This window comes from Leopardus geoffroyi, chromosome C1 (genome assembly GCF_018350155.1).
Source record: "Leopardus geoffroyi isolate Oge1 chromosome C1, O.geoffroyi_Oge1_pat1.0, whole genome shotgun sequence".
NCBI classification, from domain to species: Eukaryota; Metazoa; Chordata; class Mammalia; order Carnivora; family Felidae; genus Leopardus; species Leopardus geoffroyi.
In genome coordinates this window covers 42,202,324-42,221,153 of record NC_059328.1, presented here as the reverse complement: position 1 = coordinate 42,221,153, position 18,830 = coordinate 42,202,324, and the positions used below count along the sequence as shown (strand labels likewise).

General features: G+C 39.7%; 1 protein-coding gene across 7 annotated transcripts in view; it reads left to right on the top strand.

The window, feature by feature from the left end:
• ORC1 (origin recognition complex subunit 1) overlaps positions 1-18,830 on the top strand; it is a 32,551-nt gene that overhangs the window by 874 nt on the left and 12,847 nt on the right. For 5 of the 7 annotated variants that reach the window (XR_006712303.1, XM_045477408.1, XM_045477406.1 and 2 more), the window contains 8 exons: positions 3,458-3,557; positions 5,493-5,592; positions 6,226-6,353; positions 8,353-8,531; positions 9,960-10,278; positions 15,136-15,502; positions 16,619-16,723; positions 17,302-17,497. Coding sequence is in view for 6 of the 7 variants with exons in the window: in XM_045477408.1 (XP_045333364.1) it covers positions 5,498-5,592; positions 6,226-6,353; positions 8,353-8,531; positions 9,960-10,278; positions 15,136-15,502; positions 16,619-16,723; positions 17,302-17,497 (1,389 nt within the window). In the remaining variant the exon portion in view is untranslated. The remainder of the gene's footprint in view (positions 1-3,457; positions 3,558-5,492; positions 5,593-6,225; positions 6,354-8,352; positions 8,532-9,959; positions 10,279-15,135; positions 15,503-16,618; positions 16,724-17,301; positions 17,498-18,830) is intronic. The other 2 variants (XM_045477410.1, XM_045477412.1) reach the window with 2 other exon arrangements.

The window sequence follows — 18,830 nt, the reverse complement described above, 5'->3', positions numbered from 1 at the left end:
GAAACTACAATGATTAGATGTGTCAATTTTCTCTTTTAGTTGTCCGTAAAAATGGTACCCTCTTCCGTGCTGTTTTTGGGTACTTGTGAATGCCAACGGAGGTTTCCGATGTGACAGCATAATTTACCACGTCCTTCTGCAACAGTTTTTAACGTAATAGAGGGCAATATGTGGATTTTATAAGGTTTATGAATCCCCTGAAATTAAAAGCAAAATTTTGTGTGAATTGTAGGAGAGTTTCATAACGCTCATCAAATTATTAAAAAAAAAAAAAAAAAAAAAAAACCACTATCTCTTAAAAATAAATGCAAGGGATTAGGGAGTGGGCAAGTGATTTTTACCATTTTTGCATTTTCTCACTTAATTCTAGAATAGTGCCTGGCACACAATGGGTGATTAAAATTTTTTGTTGAATAGAAGGAAGAGTCTATTATTATCCCCATGTTGTGGGTAAGAAAATCGGGATACATTTGACTTCCCAGTTAGTGGCCTGGGAAGCCTGACTTATTGTAGTAAGCACAACAAAAGCAACTTCTCTTAGGCATGTATTAACAGTATCCACTTTCACACAGGTGTTGTAAAGTGAAGTGGTTTAGAGTTCATTGGAATCTGGCTGCTCAGGGTTCTAATTTAAGGCTGTGCCATCCAGAGTAACATTGAAACAAGTTGATCATTTAAAAAAATTTTTTTAACGTTTATTCACTTTTTTGAGAGACAGCATGAGTGGGGGAGGGGCAGAGAGAGAAAGAGACACAGAATCTAAAGCAGGCTCCAGGCTCTGAGCTGTGAACACTTCCTGACGCAGGGCTCTGGCCCATGAACTGTGAGATCATGACCTGAGCTGAAGTCGGGCGCTTAACTGACCAAGCCACCCAGGCGCCCCAGGACAAGTTAATCATTTTGAAGGGCTAATAGCACCTACCTTTCATTCAGCAAATATTTATTATTGAGTACCTACTGTGCACTTAGTATGTGCTAGCATTGTTCTAGGATTATTTTGAGGATTAAATGAGATAAATTCATAGAGTTTTGGCTCCACCTTCTATCATAATATTGGCTCAATATGTATCCGCTATCATTTTTACTGCAACCATGACTCCCTTATGTTTTCCTTGGGTGTGGCACCCTGCACTGGGTGGTATGTATGTTCCCGATTTCTGGTATCTGCAACATTGAGAGTCTGTTGTGGGTATCTCCTAGAAGCCAAAGCCTTTGCTAGGCCAAGTCAGACTGACTGCCTTTCTACCCCATTCATCACCCCTCTTGGGTGATCTCTCTGCTGATGGTGGATGAGATGCAATGCTGGGTCATAAGGTAAGAAAGTGGGATAACAGTACAAAGAGGCTTGACATCTTATGCTGCCTCTTTAGATGGACTCTCCATTAATTTTTTGAACTTTTCATTGAAAAATATTTACAGACAAGTGAACATATCAAATGTACAGGTCAATGAATTTTCTTAAAGAGAACATACCTATGCAACCAGCATGCAGATCAAGAAACATGACCAGCGTCCCAGAAACATCCAGCCTCCCCACCATGTTCCCTTTCAGTCACCTAGGTTACCTTCTATTACAACTTCTAACACCATAGGTTACTTTTACCTATTTTTGAACTTTATATAAATGGAATTGATATAGTATGATATTTTCTGGTGTCTGATTTCTTTCGGGTTTTTTAAATCCTTTTTTTTTAAGTTTATTTACTTATTTTGAGAGAAAGAGTGCAAGCAGGGGAGAGGGAGAGAGAGGAAATGAGAGAGAATCCCAAGCGGGCTCTGCACTGTCAGCATGGAGCCCACCATGGGGCTCATGAACCATGAGATCACGACCTGATCCAAAATCAAGAGTCAGACAGTTTTTAAAATCAATTTGTTTTTTCATTCATTCATTCATTCGCCTTTTTTGTGCCAAGTACTAACCTAGGCTCTGGGGATACAGTTATGAATAAGATAGACAAGATCCCAATATCTGTGCTTTTTGGAAGCTAACATTCTTTTTTTTTTTTTTTTTTTTAAGTTTATTTATTTTGAGAGAGAGTGTGAGCAGGGGAGAGGCAGAAAGAGGGAGAATCCCAAGCAGGCTCGATGCCATCAGCACAGAGCCTGATGTGGGGCTCAAACTCATGAATCCATGAACTTGATGAACTGAACCAAAATCAAGAGCCAGATGCTTAACTGACTGAGCCACCCAGGCACTCCTGGAAGTTAACATTCTAGTATAGGAAGTACAATAAATAAGAAATTAATATAGTGTTTATTGCTTTGATCATAGGGTGGGGTAATGGAACATGATGGACAGTATAAGGGAGTAACAGGGTAGCTTTCCATTGGGTATCAGTGAAGGCCTACCTGAGAAAGTTTTATTGGGGCTGAGACCTGAGCCATCCCTGCAAAGATATGCAAGAAGAGAGAACAGCAACTGTGTAATACATCCGAGGACACCAACAACCTTGATCTGCTTAAAGTTTGGGAAAGCAGGCTTGAAGCATAGTGATAGACCAGTGGGAGGCAGGTTATATGTCTAAGCCCAGGCAGTCTTTCTTCCAGTATCCCTGTTTGTTCAGCCTAGGGTAAACCACCCACCCTTGTATATATATGTGCATATACTGGTCTCATTTTTTAAATTTTTTATTCTTTTGAGGTGGGGAGGGACAGAGAGAAGGAGAGAATTGCAAGCAGGCTCTGCACTGTCAGCATAGAAGAGCCCAGTGTGGAGCTCAATCCCACGAACCGTGAGATCATGACCTGAGCTGAAATCGAGTTGGACGCTTAACTGACTGAGCCACCCAGGCACCCCACATACTGGTCTCATTGATCATAGCTCATGACCTCCTAGAAATTTTATCTTGGATTGGTTTTTGAAGGAGGATGTCTGCTTTAGTAAGCTAAAATATCATCTGTATTTTAAAGTCTTTTTTTTTTTTTTTTTTTTTTTCAACGTTTATTTATTTTTGGGACAGAGAGAGACAGAGCATGAACGGGGGAGGGGCAGAGAGAGAGGGAGACACAGAATCGGAAACAGGCTCCAGGCTCTGAGCCATCAGCCCAGAGCCCGACGCGGGGCTCGAACTCACGGACCGCGAGATCGTGACCTGGCTGAAGTCGGACGCTTAACCGACTGCGCCACCCAGGCGCCCCATCATCTGTATTTTAAAAAGCTGAGAGCTTGGATTTGATTCCCTTAGGTATACATGAGTACCTTATAGGTGGTTGTCCTTCTCTTTGCCAATTTGGGGGTTGAAAGAATGAAAATGTTGTTTCAGTGGAGTCAAATATTATAGTCAAAGTAGCAAATCAGGTGATTTATTCTACACTTAGATTATTCGGGAATTATAGAAAGTTTTCAGGGAGACCAGTTTGCTGCAAAGTACTCTCAGTGATATTCCAGGTTTTTTTTTTTTAATGGCAGTGTTTAGTGAGATCTGTAATTTATTTGCATCTTTTGTTACCTCTGTAGCCTATTTTGCCTGGTTGCATTGTGGAAAGGTGAAAAGATCCAAGTTTACTGCTGACAGTTCTGTGTTAGATCATCCATTAAAAGAAACATATATTGTAAGGTAAGTTAGTGTTCTGTATTTCCTTGAACATTTATTGTGATTCAAAACGTTTTACTAATTTTTACCAAGAGATTATTGGTTATAATGAATCCAAATTCACTTTTTATTTGAGCACAAGTCTCCTACTTTTTTTACTCCTTAGTCTTTGCTATTTGTTCATTTCTGTGATGTACTTAATTAAAATTAGATGGATTTTTTTTTTTAATTTTTTTTTTTTTTCAACGTTTATTTATTTTGGGGACAGAGAGAGACAGAGCATGAACGGGGGAGGGGCAGAGAGAGAGGGTGACACAGAATCAGAAACAGGCTCCAGGCTCTGAGCCATCAGCCCAGAGCCTGATGCAGGGCTCAAACTCACGGACCGCGAGATCGTGACCTGGCTGAAGTCGGACACTTAACCAACTGCGCCACCCAGGCGCCCCCAAAATTAGATGGATTTTAATAGTACTATGTGTGAATTATATAGTACAATTAATGTTTTTAATAGCAATCATTTAGGCATCATTTCTAAGCTGTGTATTTACTAATGACTTAGTATCTTTTCTTCTTTTTGCTAATTAGTTTCCTCAAAGCATAGGAAAAAAATACCTTTTTTATTTTTTTAAATTTATTTTTTTTTAAATGTTCAGTGTGGGGTTTTTTTGTTTATTTTTGAGAGAGGGAGGGAGGGAGAGAGAGAGCATGAGCAGGGGAGGGTCAGAGAGAGGGGGACACAGAGGATCCCAAGTGGGCCAAGCTGACAGCAGAGAGCCCGATGCAGGACTCCCAGCTCACAGATTGTGAGATCATGACCTGAGCTGAAGTCAGACATTTAACCTACTGAGCCACCCAGGTGCCCCATAAAAAATACCTTTTTCAAAAGCTGAAAATCTTATAGGTCAGAATGTTCCCAAGTTAGAATATAGGACATGCTACTGAACTTTAGGAAACCAGCTTGTTTAATCAGGATGTTGTTTTCAACACAGCCTGAAATTATTGGCCCATCTATCAGTAATTCAGAGTAATTCTGTCAAAAGGATTAAAAAAATTTTTTATTTAGCCCCAGTTTTGTCAAATTTTTGTTTCATAAAAAAAGCATTGAATTTAGAGGGAAGATTTATTATCTTAATTACTTAAACTTAAAATAATAGATTGGCGTTATTATTAGGACTAATAGATTGCAGCTCTCAAATTGTAGAGAGGATTGTCAGATATCCTTGGATTTTTATTCACATTTCTGTTTTTATCAGTAAAAGTGTCTCCTTTTTTTCCCCATGTACTTTAACATAAGCATTTCTTTTTGCTATTCACACTACTTACAGCTAGGGTCTGTCAGATGCACAGGAAAAGCCCCTTTCAAATGTCAGAGAGGTTTTGTGTTTTTTGTCTTCAGTGTAAGTGTAATGATACACTTGATAAAACCCATTACCATTCCCCTAAATGCCTCTTGCATGTTTTTCCCTCCATCCCTTAGAATCCCTCATTTAATTTTATCTTATCAATATTTACTTACTATTCAATATTCAGTTCAGAAAACCCCTGTAGGGAGCCTTTGCTACTTCAACAGCCTTAAGACCTGGTTTATAAGTGTTATGAAGATGCTTACAACCATTGTATCACTGTCTTTAGTTTCAAGTTGTTGAATGTTTAATACCTATCATTGTGCATTGTAGCTAGTAAGTACTTCTAAATATTTATAGTTTCTTTTCTTACATATTGACTGTGCATAGGAAGAGATAAGACAGTACAAGACATACACAGATGATACTAAATTTCCTGTGTTCAGTCTGTATAGAACTTGACTTTTTCATCAAAGAAAATGTTTTCTAAATCTAAAATCTGGATATAAAATGTATTGGGGGCAGAAGAGTAGGCTGAACTCACCGAAGGCAGGGACTGTGTGCTAGAATCCATCAGAGCATTGTCTTGTTAACTCAGTTAGTGACTTTCACATAGGAGCCATGGCATACTACCCTACAAGGCTGAAGACCAGACAAACTTACTCGTGGGTTGGCAGGCCATTGTTGGATCAAAAACTACACTACCACATCTACAAGTGAGTGATGGACTCTGTTGGGTGTCCTGGAAATAATAGCTTCTCCACACTAAACTGTTAATAACTTGTATCCAGCCTGTTCTAGTTATTACAGATTGAGAGTTGAGGGACAATAAATATGAATAGATTATAAGGAAGGGTTTTGTTTAATGTAAGATGATAGCATAAATAAAGCAGTGATACAGTAAGATGTTATATCATTAATAGAATTTGGTAGGTATGATAATGTTATATCTATTTAAGGTGGGTTCTGTGTATTTCTGCATAATAATAGGGTGGGATTTGATGTTGTTTAGATGTCCTCTCAGCCCTAGAGGTCTCTGAAGAATTTGATACTGTTACTGGGCAGCTTTCATGCTTGGGAAGCCTTTGTTCTTTGTCAATAACTGAGAGAAGTTAGGGTTCATAGTAAGGCCTCTAGATTAATCATTTACACTGAAACAATTAATTCAACCCATTTCATCTCTTCTGGCATATGACTTTATGGGTGAATTGGTTTCCTAATAGAATTGGTCATCAGAGAGAAACTATTTTGGGGATTTCCAGTTGGAGAGCACTTTCATCTGTGCCCAGAGGGTTGGAAGAGGTTGGCCCATCCTAAACGATTTCCTAACATGTTTCTCTCCCTCCTAGAGAAATGAGTGTCAAAATAGAAGGTAGTTTGACTGAGATTCACATCCAAGTTGGACAATTCGTGTTGATTGAAGGGGATGATGATGAAAATCCGTATGTTGCTAAATTGGTTGAGTTGTTTGAAGATGGTGAGTTTGGGGCTGGAATGAGAACCATTCCTTATCATGAATGATTGGGAGCTGCAAGATTTCTGATTGCTGATTTTTCTGTTCACTGCAACATAGAGGGTGTGAACCCTAGATTCTGAGGTGGGGTCATTTAAGCACTAGCTGTACCCTGTTACGTCTAGTAAACTTTTTTGCTCGCTAGAGCAGTAGTGGGTAAAAATGGGATTGGCGGAGTTCAAGAATTAGGTTTTCCATTATTTTTAGGAGTGGGTAAAAATGGTCCTTAAGGCAGTTTTGGATAAAGGATAAATTCAGGAGGAAGGGGGAAGGAAAAAAATAGATGATACAGACGTGTCCTTTAAATTTAATTAACAAAATTTTTTTTTAATGTTTATTTTTGAGAGAGAGAGAGACAGAATGTGAGCAGGAGAGGGGCAGAGAGAGGGAGACACAGGATCCAAAGCAGGCTCCAGGCTCTGAGCTGTTAGCACAGAGCCCAATGTGGGGCTCAAACTCACGAACCGCGAGATCATGACCTGAGCCAAAGTCAGATGCTTAACTGACGGAGCCACCCAGGCACCCTGGTGTCCTTTAATTTTAGTATGAGGAAGATAGTGATGAATTTTGCAAATGTAACTTTTTTTTTTTACAAGGGAGGAGATAAGTTGGATTGGGAAGGTATGTCAGTTGATGTTCAATCAAGAAAACAAAAAGATCTTTAGTTTTTCCCATAGGGACTTGTGTATAAGTGTTGAAAAGGCTGGAAGAACAAAAGGTGGTATTTCCCAGAGATCAGTAAGTGCAGAAAGCCATTACTACCCCTAATTCTAGAGGAACAAAAGGGAAGGTAGTGTTAACCAGAGGCTGCATGTCCACACTCACAGCCCTCAACTGACTTTCTGAGCTTTTAACCCTCTGCAAAGCAGAAAGGTAGGAATGGGGCAGAGTTCCAAAAGGGGAATTAAGAATAAAGATAGCAGGAGCTCCTGGGTGGCTCAGTCAGTTAAGCGTCCAACTTCAGCTCAGGTTATGATCTCATGGTTTGTGAGTTCAAGCTCCACATCAAGTTCTCTGCTGTCAGCACAGGGCCCTCTTCAGATCTTCTGTCCCTCTTTCTCTCTCTCAAAAATAAATAAATAAACTTTAAAAAAACAAGAAGAAGAAGAAAGATAGCAATTAGAAACTACATAAAACTGTGTCTTCCAAAAGCTAGGCAGAGAATGACAGGGTAGGTATTCCTGTGGCAGTTTGTATGCCTAAAAGGAATGTGGAGGAAAACCTCATGAAACTAACATCCACCAGGGGGAGCACATTGGCACCGTGGGCTTCTGTAGTTGAGCTACAGGCCTTTGTGTATAGATTTTAGAATCTTTGTGTGTTGCTCCATTAGATGGCTTCAGTCTTTATCTGAAGTGAGGGAAGAGAAGAGGCGATGATGATGGTGGTACTAGTGATTGTGTATGTCCTTTCACTTGGGCCTGATGCTGGTATGGAGTGATATTAATGTATATTAATATCATATTAATGTATAAAGACAAAGCTAAAAAATGCAAGCATACGTTTGCTGGAAGTCACCTCAGTGGCTAATGCTCTAATTTTTGCCACAATTTTTGTTTTGCTATTTTTGGTGGCTTCTATATAATCCCTGATTTGCCAGATTTGTTCAACGCCTGTGTTTAGAATTGCTCCTCTCAAATGCCTTTTGTAACTTCTTTGATGACAGATAGCCTCATTAGGAAGTGGAACAAAATGAGAAAGACATGGGTGCTGGTGGAGTCAGATCGCTGCTGGTTGATCCTGTGACCTTTGACAAATTACTTAAGGTCCCTGTAACTTGATTACTTTGCCTGTAAAAGAGAGATAGCCATAATACCTACCTTGTAGGGTTAATGTGAGGATTAAAAATAATATGTCACTTAAGTATTATCAGGTGCTTAGTACAGTGTCTGGCACATAGGAAGTGTTTAATAAAATGTTCTTGCATTTTCTTAACCCTCCCTTTTCCACCTATCCCTCCTAGATTCTGAACCTCATTCCAAGAAACGTGCTCGAGTCCAGTGGTTTATCAGATTCTGTGAAGTGCCTGTCAGTAAACGGCATTTGCTGGGCCGGAAGCCTGCAGCACAGGAGATATTCTGGTATGATTACCCTGCCTGTAATAGCAACATTAATGCTGAGACCATCATTGGCCATGTGCAGGTAGGTGATGCCTTGACACTCAGTTCTATCTTGAAGCTTATTTCTGGCTGCCTCCTAAACTGCATGACCTCAGAAATATTACTGGCTTTAATTTACCCTACGGAAATGCATTTTTTCCTGTTTGTCATCTTTTCTGCTTACCTGCCTACTTTATCTCAACAAATATTTATGGAGAGCACTTACTGTGTGTTAGGAGCCTCCTGGAGGAAGTGACATTTAGGTTGTGACCTGAGGGATGAGCAGGAATTAGCAAATGTATCTCAGTGGGAAATTATATTTAGCTGTGATTGTGGCAGACAAAGCATTGCAAGGCTGAATACACTTGCTTAAATGAGGACTTCACCTTGAGTAGATCAGTACAAAGAGTGTTAGTTGCTTAGGGCAAATTTATTTTACGTGATTTTGTGATAAATCAGGTTCCGATGAACTGCAGAATGAATTGAGACACTGGTTTGGAAACTAAATACAGGTTATTTTTTGAGCTACTTCAGGCCCCTAAAATGGGGTTAGATCATGATATGAAATAAGGTCTCATGGTGATTAAGTAGTTGGTTTATTTATTTATTTACTTTTTAACGTTTATTTATTTTTGAGACAGAGAGAGACAGAGCATGAATGGGGCAGGGGCAGAGAGAGAGGGAGACACAGAGTCGGAAGCAGGCTCCAGGCTCTGAGCCATCAGCCCAGAGTCTGACGCGGGGCTCGAACTCACGGACCGCGAGATCGTGACCTGAGCTGAAGTTGGACGCTTAACCGACTGAGCCACCCAGGCGCTCCTAAGTAGTTGGTTTAATGGTAGGGCAAAGAGACTTAAGTATGGCATGACCATAGTCTGTTTTCTTTTCCAGTCTGTGAGCCCAGCATAGCATATGCCTCAAAATAATTGGTCTCTGGAGTTAAAAAAGGAGTAAAAGGCAGATATGGAAATTAAAGTAGCAAAATGGGTCAATTTGGAAAGGCAGAGTGGGAAGAAGGTATTTAGGTAGGAACATAATGGGGTGTGGGGGATAAGCAGGGCTGTGACAAGCCAAGCTCAAATAGTGATGGAAGGCCATTTGGAAGAATACTGAGCACTCAGGAGATAGAGTGGGGCCAGATTTTAGAAGGTACCAAAAACCAGTTTAATAATCAGATCTTGCTGGAGCTGGGAGCCATTATGGACTTGAGCAGGGGAGCGTGCTTAGAGAAGTTGTGGGGAAATTTGACATGAGTGAGTAGATTGGACTGGGAAAGAAAACAGCTCAGTGTAGGAGTGTCAGCTAGGAGACTGGAAATCTGCTATGCCATGTCTGTGCCTCTTTAGTTTGGAAGAGTGACATTCCAGGTAAGGATACAGATTAAATGATTTTTAATCATCACTCTCATGAAGAATTCCTTGGCTCATTTGGTTCACATTTCTTCCTGTTCACCTGTACATCCTAAATTCAGGTAGTAGCATTAGGCCCAGATGAAGTGTTACCTATGGATCTGAAAGATGAGAAGATACTCTTTGTGAAACTGTCTTGGAATGAGAAGGCATTCAGACCACTATCCCCAGAACTATTTGTAGAGTTTGATAAGCTACAAGAAGGCAGCCCGAGGAGCCAGAAGCCTGTGGGAGTCAAGACCAAGAGCATAGAAAGCCCTTCTAGGACCACAGCAGAGCATGCGATCAAAAGGATTGAATCAAGGCATTCTACCTCCAAATCTCGCCGAACTCCTTCTCATCCTGTCACCCCAAGGGCAAAGAAGAAACTGGAGCTCAACGGTAAGTGTGAGATGGGTCACAGTGGGCAATATTGAGACTAAAGGAATATGATAAAATATTAACTCATATAGTATTGAGTTAGTGCTATAGTATTGAGCAGTGGGCCAGGTACTGATTGGACACATGTTGAAACACACACAGTATAAAATTTACCATTTTAGTAATTTTTTAGTTTTTAAAAAATGTTTATTTTTTTTTTTTTGAGAGAGAGGAAACAGGGGAGGAGCAGAGAGATAGGGAGACACAGAATCAGAAGCAGGTTCCAGGCTCTGAGCTGTCAGCACAGAGCCGGGTGCAGGGCTCGAACTCAGAAACGGCGAGATCATGACCTGATGCTTAACCATCTCCCATTTTAGTCATTTTTAAGTGTACAGTTAAATGGCATTAAATACATTTATTTTTGTGCAACCATCACCATCATCTTCTAAAACTGAAACTCTGCAACCATTAGACAATAACTCCCAATTCCCCATCCACCATCCCTGGGTGACTACCACCATTCTGCTTTCTTTTACTGAATTTGACTGCTCTAGATACCTCATAGAAGTGGAATCATACAGAATTTACCCTTTTCTGACTGGTTTAAATTAGCATAATGTCCTCAAGGATCATCCATGTTGTAGCATGTGTCAAATTTTCCCTTTTTAAAAAAAATTGAGGTGTAATTAACATAACATTATATTAGTTTCAGTTATACAACATAATGATTTGTTAACATCTGTCACCACTCATGGTTCAAATAACTTTTTCTTGAGATGAGAACTTGTAAGATTTACTCTCTTACCAACTTTCAGATATGCAATAACTGTATTCTTAGCATTAGTTGCCATTATATCTCCATGTACACTATATTCTCATGACTTACTTACTTTGCAACTGGAAGTTAGTAAGTTTTCACCTCCTTCACCCATTTCACCCATCCCCTGATTCTGGTGATCACCAATCTGTTCTCTGTATCTATGAGCTTGTTTTTTGTTTTTTCACTTTTTTAAATTTAGAGTCCACATATAAGTGAGGTCATAGGATATTTGTCTTTCTCTCTCTGACTTATATCACTTAGTGGAAAGCCCTGAAGCTCCATTCATGTTGTTGAAAATGGCAGGATTTTATTCCTTTTTCGGCTGAAAAATATTCCTCTGTGTGTGTGTGTGTGTGTGTGTGTGTGTGTGTGTGTGTGTTTATGTGTTGACGTGTATATGTCTTTATCCATTCATTCATTGATGGATACTTAAGTTGCTTCCATATCTTGACTATTGTATCTAATACTGCATGGAGGTACACATACCTTTTCAAGTTAGTGTTTTCCTTTTCTTCAGATAAATACACAAAAGTAGAATTGCTAGATTGAATGATATTTCTATTTAATTTTCTGAAGAACCTTCATACTGTTTTCCACAGTGGTTATACCAATTTACATTCCTGCCAAGAGTGCATGAGGGTTCCTTTTCTTCCATGTCCTCATCAACACTTTTCTTTTTGATAATAGCCATTCTGACAGATATGACGTGTTGTCTTCTAATTTTGATTTGCATTTCCCTGATGATTAGTGATACTGAGCATCTTTCCATGTACCTGTTGGCTATCTGTATGTCCTCTTTGGAAAACTGTCTATTCGGATCTTCTGCCTATTTTTTAATCAGATCGTTTGTCTTTTTGCTGTTGAGTCATATGAGTTCTTTGTCTTTTTTGGATATCAACCCCTTATCCAATAAATGATTTGTAAGTATTTTCTCTCACTCATAGATTTGCCTTTTCATTTTGTTGATGCAGAAACTTTTTGGTTTGATGTAGTTCCACTTGTTTATTTTTGCTTTGTTTTTGCTTTTGGTTTCAGATCCAAAAAATCATCTCCAAGACCAATGTCAAAGAGCTTACCACCTACATTTTCTCCTAGGAATTTTATGGTTTCAGGTCGACATTCAAATTTTTAGTCCATTTTGAGTTGGTTTTTGTGTATGGTGGAAGATAGGGTCCCATTTCATTTTTTTTTTTGCATGTGGCTGTCCAGTTCTCCCAGGACCATTTATTGAAGAGACTATCTTTTCCCCATTATATATTCTTGGCTCCTTTTTTGTAAATTAATTGACCGTGTGTGGGGGTTTATTTTGGGACTTTCTATTCTGTACCACAGATCTATATGTATGTTTTTATGCCAATACCCTACTGTTTTGATTACTATAGGTTTGTAATATAGTTTGAAATCAGGGAGCGTGATGCCTCCAGCTTTGTTCTTCTTTCTCAAGATTGCTTTGGCTATTTGAGGTAAAATTTCCTTTTTAAGGCTAAATAATAGTCTATAGTATATATATACCACATTTTGATTATCCATTCATCTGTCAGTGGATACTTGGGTTCCTTTCACCTTTTGGCTATTGTAACTTATTGCTATGAACATGGGTGTATAAATATCTGCTCAAGTGTCTGCTTTCATTTTGGGTTTATACCCAGAGGTGGAATTGCTGGGTCATATGTTAGGTTGTATTTTTAATTTTTCTAGGAACCACCATACTGTTTTCCATAGCAGCTGCATCATTTTACATTTTCACCAACAGTGCACAAAGGTTCCAATTTCCCCACATCCTCACCAACACTTGCTGTTTTCTGTGTTTTTATAGTAGCCAGCCTCATGGATGTGAGGGATGTCATTGTTATATAATTGTTCCCTAATGATTAGTAATGTTGAGCCCTATATCTTCGAAAGCTTTGCTTATTAAGATGACCTTGCTTTTAGATCCTTGTAGAAGAGATAAGAAATACGTATTTTAAAACTCTTAAAATCATACTGATACTTTTAATCTATACCACAGGGTTCTTCCTCACCTTCCCATATTCCATAGTTGTATCTCCCTTCTTTAAGAAGAGCCTTGGTTCTCAGGAGCAATCCCAGTACAAAGTAATTTCACGATTGCTATACCAATACTGCTACCAGTAGTTAACTTACCAACTAAAGTTCAAAATTTATTTGCAGTTCTTTATGCCTTTAGAATATATCCCACTGAGGGAGTAAAGTTATTTTGATTGTTTTTTTTCTTTTCCCTCTGATGGTTATATTATTGGTGATAGGCAGTTAGGTTCTTTTATTTCTGTTTAATTTTAGAGCCTTTCCCACCTGTGATTAATTTTTTTAAGCATGCAAAACAGTAAAATAAGAGTCAAAGCTATTTAAAACAAGTGTATTCCTTTCTTTGCCCTTGTACCCTGTTTCCATTCCATCTTTTGTAGGTAATCAATTTTATTAGTTTCTGGTTTGTTTTTTCTGTGTGTGTGTGTTTTTTTGTTTTTTGTTTTTGTTTTTTTTTTTTGCAAAAATCAGATATGTGTGTGTGTGTATGTATATACACATATATACATACATACATATATACACACATACAGACAGACACACACACATAAGCATATACTAAAACATGCATATAATTTTTTTTTCTTATCCAGTAGAGTAGCATACTGGATATATCCCTTTTCATCTTACTTTTTTCACTTCTAATGTATTTGAAGCCACTTCATGGCGATTCTGAGAGCTCATCCTATTATGTGTCATTAGTCCTGAATTCTTTGTGTATGTGCCAAGTTTGTTGGGCATAAGTTATTTGTGTTCTTGATAGCCCCTTAGTACAGTCTATATTTAGGAGTTGAATATAAATTTGTAAAACATTTGGGAAATACCAGAAGATTACTAAAGAAATAATTGGCAACATTGCCATTTAGAAATAAATGGTGGTAATTTTTTGACTGTTGAATTTGCAGGACCTTGACAGTTGGGGTAAGAAATTTAGACTTGACACAGTTACATAATTAGAGGAGAGAGGATATGCTGAAAAATTTTTGATTGTTTTTAACAGAAAGATGGGAAAATGAGGTATGAAGGAGACCAGGACATTGGAACATTTTTATATCAATCTAGATATGAGTTACCCTCATATTCATCACACAGGTATAGATGGCTTCCTTCACCTTACCTGCAGCTGTTCCAAACAAAACCATGTGCTGTGACTAAAGTGAACTCCTCTGTGCCCAGTGCTTTCTTGCCTTGTTGTCTTCACTCACATCGATCTGATCTATTCTCTCCCTATATGCCCCCTTCCCTCCCCTTTCAACTCTGTTGAAATCTTGTCTTTTTTCCAAGGTCTATCTCAAAAGCCATATTTATTAGCACTTAGGTGCTTTAGGATGCTTTTACTTCATATCATAGACATTTACATGTATCATCTCCCCAGTTAGACTAGAACATCCTGTGAATAGGGACCAGGATTGAGTTTCATTCAGTTTTTGTTTTCTCCTATCACCTGGCACACACCCTGCCATTTTTACAGCTCTGCTGATATCTGAATGAATGGCTGAGTTCCTGGTGCCTTTGGTCATGGTAAAGGGGCAAATCCAAATGTGGGTCTTTGCATTCACAGAACCCATTTGATTGCCCCCAGGGATCCATCTCATCTCTATGGATAGATATAATCTGAGTTAAGAAAAATCTAGACCTTGGTGTTATTGAATGCAGCTACTGATAGAAATTGTTTCAAATGCTGTTGAATGGGGGCTGAGAGGTTGCAGTATCATCCTTGGTTAAGAACCACTGTTTTGGTAGATTACTTCAGGGAAATTGCTGAATCACAAAAGCTGATTTAACGGTTGACTTATGGTTCTAACCAGGAAAATCATCCATGGAATTTAGGAGAGACAAAAAATAATAAGAGCTTCCTGGCTTGGGGAAAGAAAGCATGCAGTAATTACAAATATGGACAGCGCATGTCTTTGTGTAACTTCAGGGGATGAATTTAGCTAGAATGAGATTGAGGGTGTTAATAGTGCTTATTACAAAATTCATACATCATCTGTGGTGATTTCTCTTGGGATTAGGTTTCCCTAGGACACCCAACACTAGGATTTCCCAGCAGAATTCAGGGGCCTCGTTGGATTCTCCTGGAAGAAGTAAACGAAAAGTGACCCTCTCTGAAATCACCTCACCTACTAAGAGGTCTCAGCCTGATAGACTTCATACCTCATCTCCAGCTCTGAAAGCCCCGCAGAAAACTGGAGAGATTCAAAGCTCATGTGCCAAGGATGACAAGAAGGCTTCACCTGACTGTCACAGGATCCTGAGAACCCGAGTCCCAGCTTTGAAAACCACAGAGATTTGTGAGGAAAGAACACTTACCCCTATCAGGGGGGGCTGGAAATCCTCGGTGCCTTCTGTGGTTCTGAAACCAGAAAACATCAAAAAGAGGTGATTGGGGGTGTTACCCTGCCTCCCACAGAGCAAATTGAGATCCTTCACATGATGTGAAATGTGTGGGACAGAGTTGCTAAAGTTAGAGCAGCAGATCTCATATCTGACTGCTGTAGAATCACCCAGGAGCCTTTCCAAAACACAGATTTTGGAGCCTCTTCCCAGACATTGTGAATCTCCAAGTGTGAGGCCCAGGAATCTGCATTTAGAAATGCTTTTTAGATGATTCTGATATACCTAGCTGTCATCTGGGGGGTCACTGCTCTGGAAGATAATTTCCCAAACCTGGATTGCTTCACAGTCCTGGTATGGCTCTTCGCCACATATTAACAGTCAGTTTCTTAGCCTGTTGGGTTGGATTTGTTGTTGTTCTTGTTGTTCTTGTTGTCTGAGAGAATGAAAGAGCACAAGCAGAGGAGGGCGGGGAGAGAGAGAGAATCTTAGGCAGGCTCCACACTCAGTGCGGAGCCTGATGCAGCGCTTGATCCTATGACTCTGGGATCATGACCTGAGCCAAAATCAAGTGTTGGACGCTCAACCAACTGAGCCACCCAGGCACCCCTGTTGTTGTTTTTTTTTAACTGGAAACCATTCTCAAATACATATAGTACAAGAAGATAATGCATCTAGAACAAACTTTACAGTTTGACACTAGACAATGTTTGTAAATAATGGGCTGCACAAATAATGTGACAAGACAGAAATTACACATTTCAATATTTCCTGCTCAGAGACTCCAGCACCTGGTCAATAATAGGTTTGCTTGGTAAATGCTTTGTATTTAATATGTAGCTACATTTCTGCTAACCTTGAGACTGGACAGGAAATCCATCAATACCTCAGAATCGACAAAAGACAAGAAACTGCCTGGGATTAGTATACTCTGGTCTGTAGTTGAGAAGGGCACGAGTCTGATTTAAATGATAAGCTTTAGTCAAACTTTGTTTTTGAGTCAGACTTCGATTATAAACATTTTCGCAGAGTGTTATTGGTTCCTCCATTGTAGCTGTAAAAAGAATAGGAACCCATTAGTCCCCTTGACTACTTCGGATGCTGCCACTGATTCCTAGTGCTCAAAACCATTTCTTGTAATCTTGCTGTAATATCTTGCAGGGAGGCAGAAGAACCAGAGGCTCAGGGTGGTGCTACCACTACCCCCCATCGGATCCATAGAAAGAGTTCTCTCTTGACTTTGAATCGGATTAGGCAGCAGCTTCGGTAAGACTTCCTTAGCAGGCAGAAAACGTTTATCACTACCATCTATGATATCTATAATCTTATTTCTTAAAGCCTGGCATATTTTTTTGTTATTTGCTACTCTGTTAGATTTACCTTTTACTAAGTATGTCTGGGATTATGTTAATTTCACATAAATGTCATAATTTGAAAGTGGCAGGAAACACTACCCTGAGATCAGGTGGCTCCTAGGACTTCATAATTGCACCCAGCAAGACCTAGTGAAGTGCCTAAAAGAATGAACTTTGATTCTGGCAGCTTGGATTTGAACCTGAGCTTTGTTGTACTGTGTAACCTTGGGAAGGTTACTTAACCTTTCTAAGCTTCAGTTTCCTCTTCTACAAGATGGGAATGACAAAATACAAGTCACAAGGTTGTTGAGGAATTTAACAAGATAATATAAATAAAGCCCTTAGCAGTAGCAAGGGCCCAAGAAGCAGAGCACATCTTTTGTTACTTGGTTGCAGGAAAGACTGTAATACTTCTAATCCACACTGACCTACTAGGGAACTTCTTATTTAGACACTGAACATCAGAAAATAATGTGTCCCACCATTCAGGTTTTTAGGTAATAGTAAAAGTAACCAAGAAGAGGATGAGTTTCTGCCGGCAGCAGAGATTTCAGACTCTAGCAGTGAAGAGGAAGAGACTTCCACACCACCCCTTCCAAGGAGAACATCCAGTAGGGTGTCCAGGAACCTATGCTCTTCCATGAAGTCATCCTTACAGACCCCCTCAAAGACACCAAAGAAAACTGTAAGGTTCTTTTAGATTTGTTTTCCAAGGAAGCATCCTTCTCTTAGTTTTAAAATTGTGATGGCTAAGTTCATATAGTTAGTAACAGGTGGATTCTGAGCACAGGTCTGTCATACCTAAAGTTATTCCACTTGGAATATTCATAGAGGAAAGGACCTAAGTGAACCCTAGGACTGAAAATGAAACCAGTTGATTTTGAATCCATATTCTTTTTTTTTTTAATGTTTTTTTTTTGAAAAAGACAGAGTGTGAGCGGGCAAGGGGTAGAGAGAGAGGGAGACACAGCATCCGAAGCAGGCTCCAGGCTCTGAGCTGTCAGCACAGAGCCCGATGCGGGGCTCGAACTCACGGACCGGGACCGTGAGATCATGACCTGAGCCGAAGTCGGTCGCTCAACCGACTGAGCCACTCAGGCGCCCCTGAATCCATGTTCCTTTTAAAATACAGAACCAGGGGTGCCTGGAGCCTGCTTCAGATTCTGTGTCTCCCTCTCTCTCTACCCCTCGCCCTCTCATGCTCTGTCTCTGTCTCTCTCAAAAATAAACATTAAAAAAATCTTTTTTAAAGATACAGAACCAAATAGCCAAGGGCCAAACTTCTTGAGGAAGGAACAAGACTTGGCTCTATATCTACATTTTCCACAAACACTAGCAGAGTGTTTTATGCATAATCTGTGTAGCTGGGACGCAGGGGTGCAAGAGCACCTGCCCGGGGGCCCCAGACAGACCACGTTCAGCCACTCGCCGCTGACAAAATCTCAAAGGCAGAGAGAGGAATGTTGGTGAAACAGGAAAGGAATTTATTTCAGTGAGGCCAACACTGGGAAAACAGTAGACCAGCATCTCAAAGACTGTGTCCAAAATGCCAGCAATACTTAACAGGTTCATACAAGGAAAATGTGGGACAAAAGTGAGTGGGTAAGTGCAAGTGGGCAGTAAAGGTCAGGTTGATCATTGTCTCGGGGCCAGTCATGCAGGGTCTTGCTGGCATCAGAGCAGTTCTGATTGCTTTTGAGGGGTAGTTTCAGTTACCATCATGGGATACTTTGCCCACATTAAGAGATAAGCTGGAAAGACAATGAAATAAGGTCAAGATAGCAGTAAAGTTCTCTTTCAGGTGTTTAGTGGGTATTGAAACCAGAGCTGTTGTTGGTTTTGCTGTGCCCCCTGATTCACCTGAGAAACAGGGAGCACTACTGAAGTGTTGGTAATGAATTGTGTAAAGTAAGATGGAAGAGATAAATGGACATCTCTTCTGCTTCCTGGAATTGTAGCAGAATGTTGAAAGCTATTAAAAGAGGGTCTTCCCATGTTCAAATGTGTTTGAGAAATGT